This window comes from Gopherus flavomarginatus, chromosome 1 (assembly GCF_025201925.1).
Source record: "Gopherus flavomarginatus isolate rGopFla2 chromosome 1, rGopFla2.mat.asm, whole genome shotgun sequence".
Classification (NCBI taxonomy): Eukaryota; Metazoa; Chordata; order Testudines; family Testudinidae; genus Gopherus; species Gopherus flavomarginatus.
Genome location: NC_066617.1, coordinates 100144735 through 100151116, shown reverse-complemented (window position 1 = coordinate 100151116; position 6382 = coordinate 100144735). Strand labels below are relative to the sequence as shown.

Here is a 6382-nt window from a genome sequence, read left to right as displayed (position 1 = left end):
CTAGCGTTTTCTTGTCTTCTGTATTTCCTACAGCACTCCACATCCATTCCTGGGTCTGTCACTTCCTTCTGTCAAATCTGATGGCACCTTATGTAGCTGAGTGGGATTGGGCCAGCTTTTGGCTTGTTGTCCAATAGGCTTTCTGGGGACACTGGAGGGTGGACTTCCTGAAGGACCAGGATAATGTGACCAAAATGTCAATAACAAAGTAACTTTATAGCAAGGTGGCTGTGCCTGGCACTAATTAATGCAAGAGCAGGTCTTTGCTCTACTTAGCTTATTGCACTAAAAAAAAAATATTTAATAATAGGATCTAGCTTCACACTCGTTCAGACTGAGAGGAGTCTGGTAAATGTGTCTAGCCTTGACTCTACATATCACTAAACACTGCAGAACTGCTCAGGAGATCTAAGACCTTGACTAGAATAACAGTGGTTGCTCCCATGTCAACACTGAATGTGTACAGGGTTGCACAGAGGCACAGGAGTGGGATGTACTAAGTTGTCTCACTTCTACCTACATTCATTGATGAAGGCCCATCTCACTACCTCAACACCAACTGTTCTAGAGCTGCTAGCCATCCTGAAGTAGCACTAGTATAACACTGACCGACCCTGGTCAGTGGCAGGCAGGATCGAACCGGGGACTTCTAGAGCGTAGTGCGTGAGCCTCTACTGCATGAGCTAAAAGCCAACTAGCTATTAGTTAAGGCTGTAGAGCAGACTCATTTTCTTTCTCCCTAACTGGTCTCAGTGCCACTAGATGGGACAGAACACCATACCCAGAGGTGGGTGGGTTCCACTAGGAGCACTGCAGTACTTCTTTGCCAGCCATACTCTCAAAGATAATTGACCTATTGTCTCTGCTTCATGTGCACTGTGCCTATGCTACAGACTGCACTAGGGTTTCCCTCTACTAATTTACTTTGAATTCCAAGTGTGAAATCTGTGTGGCACTTAGGGCTTGTACACACTACCACATATGCCAATATAGCTATATTGTTCAGGGGTGTGAATAAGCCACCTCAGCGATGTTAGTTACTGACCTCAGTGTCAGTGTGGACAATGCTATGTCGTCAGGAGAGCTGCTCCCGCTGACAACTGCTGCCACTCATGGAGGTGGCTTTATTATGCTGACCAGAGAGCTCTCGCCTGGTGGCTGGAGGTTCTTCACCAGGTGCACTGCACTAGTGCTGCTGTAGTGCTTTGAGCGTGGACAAGCCCGTCAATGCTTGCAGAATAACAACTATGGAGGTGGAAGCAGAGGCTAGGCTCTGCACAGACCCACCAGAGACAGTTGGTGGTAGGGGGAAAATAGGAGCTACAACAGTGGGCTCTGCTTCTTTTGCGGCACCCATAAGAGCCAATCTCTGTGCTGCTTACTGCTTTCCTGTGTGCAGATAAAGTAATGCAGTGTGCGAGCTGGGCTACAGCATGATACTTCTACCCCTGCCCACACCTTCCCGTTCCCACAGCAAAATTATACTGCACTGTCAGCACTGAGTGTGAACTGCACTCCTACTCCCAGAAGCTCAAAACCAGGAGCTGCTGCCTATGGCAAGGCATGTAAGCTGTGCTTTGGTTATCCCTGTTAATGTGCCAGTGATTGGGTGCCTCTTTCAGGCTAGTCTTGGCTCGTGTGACTCACTGCTCCTTCCATCTTGTGTTTGTAACGTGCCTCATCATCACATGCCCATGATACATTCCTCCCCCTGCTGTGGGTAAGCCAGTCTGCTGGACTGAGCCTGACCCTGTCCTCCACCTGGTGCTACCCATCTCCTGCTGGAGCTGTGCTGCCTCAGAAGCAAGGGCTGGCCAAGGGTGGGGAACAGGGATAAGTTTCTCTATTAAAATATCTGAGGGGAAAGCCAGGGTCTCTGTCCCCATATTCATGCTAATTTCTAAACAGGGCCAAACCAAGGCAATTCCCAGCCTGCCCCTGTGCCATAGCCATGCCCCTCTTGGAGGTTTTAGCAGCAGGGACCACCCACAAGAAAACTGTCTACTGGGCTGGCCAGGGGGCCTGCTCTTTCAGCCAGGGAGGCTTCACCCTGCTCCCTAGACCATCACTCTCTGTCTTCAGGCAGACAGGTATCTCCAGGAGGAGGTAGGACAGTATCGCCACCTGTCTGAGCAGGACTTTCTCTGACCCTCCCTGTGAGTGGGGTGTTGTTAGCAGGGCTGGCTCTAGGCACCAGCACAGCAAGCTGGTGCTTGAGGTGACCCATGGAAGGGGGCGGCACGTCCAAGTGTTCAGCGGCAGGTCCCTCAGTCCCTCTCGGAAGGAAGGATCGGCTGCCAAATTGCCACTGAAGGATGAAGCGGTGCGGTAGAGCAGCAGCCAAAGTACCACTGATCCAGCTTTTTTTTTTCCTCTTCGCCACTTGGGGTGGCAAAAACGCTGGAGCCGGCCCTGGTTGTTAGTGAGGCTCCACTTTCAGGTGCCTCTGCTGAGGGTTGTGCACAGCTCTCTTCCCCCACCCCAAGCAGTGGGGCACAGATCAGCAACCTTTAGGGTAAGCCCCCTGGCGGGCTGGAACAGTTTATTTACCTGCAGCGTCCACAGGTTCGGCCGATCGCAGCTCCCACAGGCCGTGGTTCGCCCTCCAAGGCAATGGGGGCTACAGAAAATGGTGCGGGCCAAGGGATGTGCTGGCCGCCACTTCCTGCGGCCCCCATTGGCCTCGGACAGTGAACCACTGCCTGTGGGATCTGCGATTGGCTGAACCTGCAGACACAGCAGGTAAACAACCCAGCCCGGCCTGCCAGGGGGCTTACCCTGGCAGGTTGCGTACCAAAGTTTGCCAATCCCTGCAGTGGGGAATTCAGTCCCTTCTCCATTAAAATGAATGGGAGCTGTTCATATTTCCCCTAGCTCTTGTTTCAGGCCATCTCATGCAAACATCAGCGTGTTGGTCACCTGGAGCGCCATTTATTTTCCTGAAAGCTGAGATTCCAGGAGCCAGGCCCTTTAGTCCAGCCTTGATGCTAAATTCAGGGCTCCCCAGAGGATTCAGGAGGCCTGAGGCAAAGCAATTTCGGGGGCCCCTTCCATAAAAAAAAAGTTGCAATATTATAGAATACTATATTCTTGTGGGGGCCTGGGGCAAATTGCCCCCATGTGCCCCCCCCCCCCGCCCCCGGCAGCCCTGGCTAAATTGGGTACTGCTGGAAATGACTCTGCAGTCTAATCTCCCCAGAGCCTGCTGTGACTCATTGCTAGCCAGAGCTTGCTAGGGCTCAGCCTGTTGCCAGAGTGGAGAGAGCAGGCTTCCCTGCTAGAGGCACTAACAGCACATGTGTCTGTGCCCCTGTTTGGAATCAGCAGCTGGGCCTCCTGCTCACTTTTTGGTGAGAGGCATCAGACGTGTGAGTGGGTGTAAAAGGGGAGGAAGTCTAGGGTTGAATTCCCTTTCTCCCACCAGCAGAGGGCCAAGTAAAGATCCAAGAGGATTAGCATTCAGAGGAGTGTCTTTCTTGGAGAGCACTAAGGGCTGGTAGAAGGTTAAGTGAGTGGGAGGGCTGGGGGCTATAAAGGACAGTGAATGAGCAGGGGCTCTGAGACATTTGGGAAGGAGAAGGTGCCAGGCAGACACCATCAGTGCTCCTTGGTAAGAGAACAGGAGACACTGCAGGTAAGTACAGAATGCAGAGCTAGAGATGTATTTAATATCGCTTGGGAGACTACTAAGCATCAGCGGAGAGTTGCATTAAGTCCGGACTGCAGCTGTTTTTGGAATTTAATTGCCAGAGGTTCCTCTCTGCCTTCCTTTCCCAAGCCCCCTGCCTAGTAGTGCCTTGGAGGTCATGGACATGCCTTCTGCTTGGACCCTACCCTGCTTCTCCATCAGGATGAGGACCTGCTCCCCTGCCTTCCTCTCCCTGCTATGGGCCAGGTGCTCGCGGTAGTTCCGGGTGAGCAGAATGTAGAGGAACAGGTTGATGCAGCTGTTGCCATAGGTCAGGCAGGTCACTCCAAAGTTGAGGTATGCCTGGGTGGTAGGGCTGAGCCCCAGGCCCTCACTCCAGTACAGTTTAGCAAGCTGCCAGGCCCAGAAGGCTGCGATGATGCTGAAGATCCTGGAGAACAGCTTCTGCTGCAAGGCCGGGCCTGTCACCCACGGCTGCATGGCTGCCACTGAAGTCCAGTAGGCTCTGGCAAGGCGGCAATACAGGAAGCCTAGGATCAAGCCAGGAGCTAGAATGCTGGTGGTGAAGAGCACCGTGAAATAAATGCGGAAGGCCTCAGGCGTCCAGGTGGGGAAGCAGATCCGCTTGTTGTGGCTGCTGCTGTCCCGCAGTTGGATCATGACCATCATAGGCACAGTCAGCAGCAGCGAGAGGAGCCAGAGGGCCAGGCTGGTGAGTTTGCAGCAGCTGTTCCCGGCCTGCCTGGCCCTCAGTGGCCTGGTCACTGCCCAGTACCTCTCCAGGCTCATGGCTGTCAGCAGGAAGATGCTGGCATGCATGGTGAGGAGATCCAGGCTGAGCAAGAGTCTGCAGCCCACATCCCCAAAGAACCAGTCCTGGGCAAAGAATGTGCATACCACGAAGGGGATGGTGGAGAGGTAGAGCAGGTCAGCCAGGGCCAGGTTGACCACATAGACACACAGGGAACCAGCTGAGCGGCCAGACACACCTCTGGATGTCACCACTAGTGTGTAGACATTCCCTGTCATCCCAAAAAGGCACATGATTGTCAGAATGGTGCCCAAGAGCCCAGTAAGTGGGCTATCCTCTTCTAGGTTAGTACCATTACCTGAGAAATTACCACACTGAGCTTCCTTTCCCACCCCTGCCATCACTGGCCCAGGATCACAACACACGTTCTGGTAATGAGAGAAACTACAGCATGCACTTCCAGAGATGCATTTCCCCTTGGTGTGTGGTACTCTTGTAGACTCAGTGTGGGGACAGCTGGGGAAGGAAGGAGTGAGAAGAGACCTTGGCTGACCTGACACCAAAACATTCAGGGAGAGTCTATTTTTCACACCAAACAATACAGCTCATTAGGTTGTCCCAATCCTTTACAAGCCCAGCTCAGCAGGATTCCTTACCAGTTGTCAGCCCCATGGAGTTGAGAAGAGGTGTATGCGTTCAGATCCAGGGTAGCCAAATACCCTTCCATGTACCGGGAGGTGCCTTCGGCTCTCTTCATCTCCTTCTTCCCTCCCTAGTGTTCACTGGCCCTTGGAGACCAACAGAAATTCCTCCTCAGTGGGCAAGTAATTTCTTTCTTCTGGATCTCTTCTTCCTCTCAGCTCAGAGAAAACCACAGGAAAATTGTGATTCCCCACAAAAACTATCCCATCATCCCCTCCAGGCGGAGAAACTTGTCTAACTCACAGCTTAACACCCAAGTGTCAATGCTGTCAGAGTTTGCACTGGGCTCTTAGCCACTAGGTGAGGAATTGCATTAGATTTCTTCCCCTTCTCCACCCACTTTAAGATCTTTCTCCTTTTCTTTCCTCCTCTTTTCACTTTTCTTTTTCTTTTCACTCTTTTGGTCCTGCCTTTAATTTTCCGCTCTGCAGTTGCTACTTCTTTCACTCCTTTTAAGGAGGCTTTAGACGTAGGATGACACTCCTACTCTATTGGCTGGCTGAGAGCGTCAGGGAAAGTCATTGCATCCCAGAGTCAGACTAGAAATGCCAGGGTCAGTGTTGGAAATGTGTTAATAGGAAACAAGTTGTCAGGGAAGCCAACACACTGCTTTTCTGCCCCTAACTTGGAAGGGGATGGAAAAAGAGACCTATGTGCTGCTTCCTTCTCCAAGGGGGTCCTGGGTGGACTGGACACACTGTGGAGTGGGATTTGGGGTTGAATCAATGCAGTAGTGCTTTGCATTGTAAAGCCCCACATATGCCCCATCAATAGTCATACACTGGTGCAAGATTTCCCACTGCTGCTGATGGGGCTGCAGTCCACCACTTGTCCCACTGTCAATAGCACTTCAAGGGGTGTGAGCACCACTCCAAGACACCCAAAGGGCTGGTATCTTTAGACCCCCAAAGTGTGATACCCTGTCCCCTACCCCTCAACCAGGTGTACCTACAATGGGGTGTCTATGTTTGCATCACTGCCCTCTAGTGGAATATGACAGACCTGCCTTTCTAGAGAGTAACTTCCCTTTGCTAGCTGAGCTACTGGAGCTGCTCCTTCCTTTAGCTATGGGATGAACTGGATTGTGCTTGTCCACACACTCTACTACATCTTACTGACCTTCCCACATCCATCCCCTTTGCCCAGACATGTGCCATGTTAGCTATCCACTTGGGGACAGCCATACTTTGAGGCCAGGGTTACATAAGCAAAGCCTATGTTTGCATAGTATAGGCTTACATGCAACCCAGAGTTATCAAATGTACCATTGTGTGTATATT

At 51.8% G+C, this 6382-nt stretch overlaps 1 protein-coding gene across 1 annotated transcript; it reads right to left on the bottom strand.

Annotated features, from left to right (window-relative positions):
* Positions 1-3734: 3734 nt before the first annotated feature.
* LOC127042925 (urotensin-2 receptor-like) lies at positions 3735-5629 on the bottom strand. The gene is made up of 2 exons (XM_050936426.1): positions 4850-5629; positions 3735-4814 (listed from the first exon to the last, which is right to left on the bottom strand). The coding sequence occupies exons 1-2, from the start codon at positions 4966-4968 to the stop codon at positions 3740-3742; spliced, it is 1194 nt and encodes a 397-aa protein (XP_050792383.1). The 5' UTR covers positions 4969-5629; the 3' UTR covers positions 3735-3739.
* Positions 5630-6382: the final 753 nt, after the last annotated feature.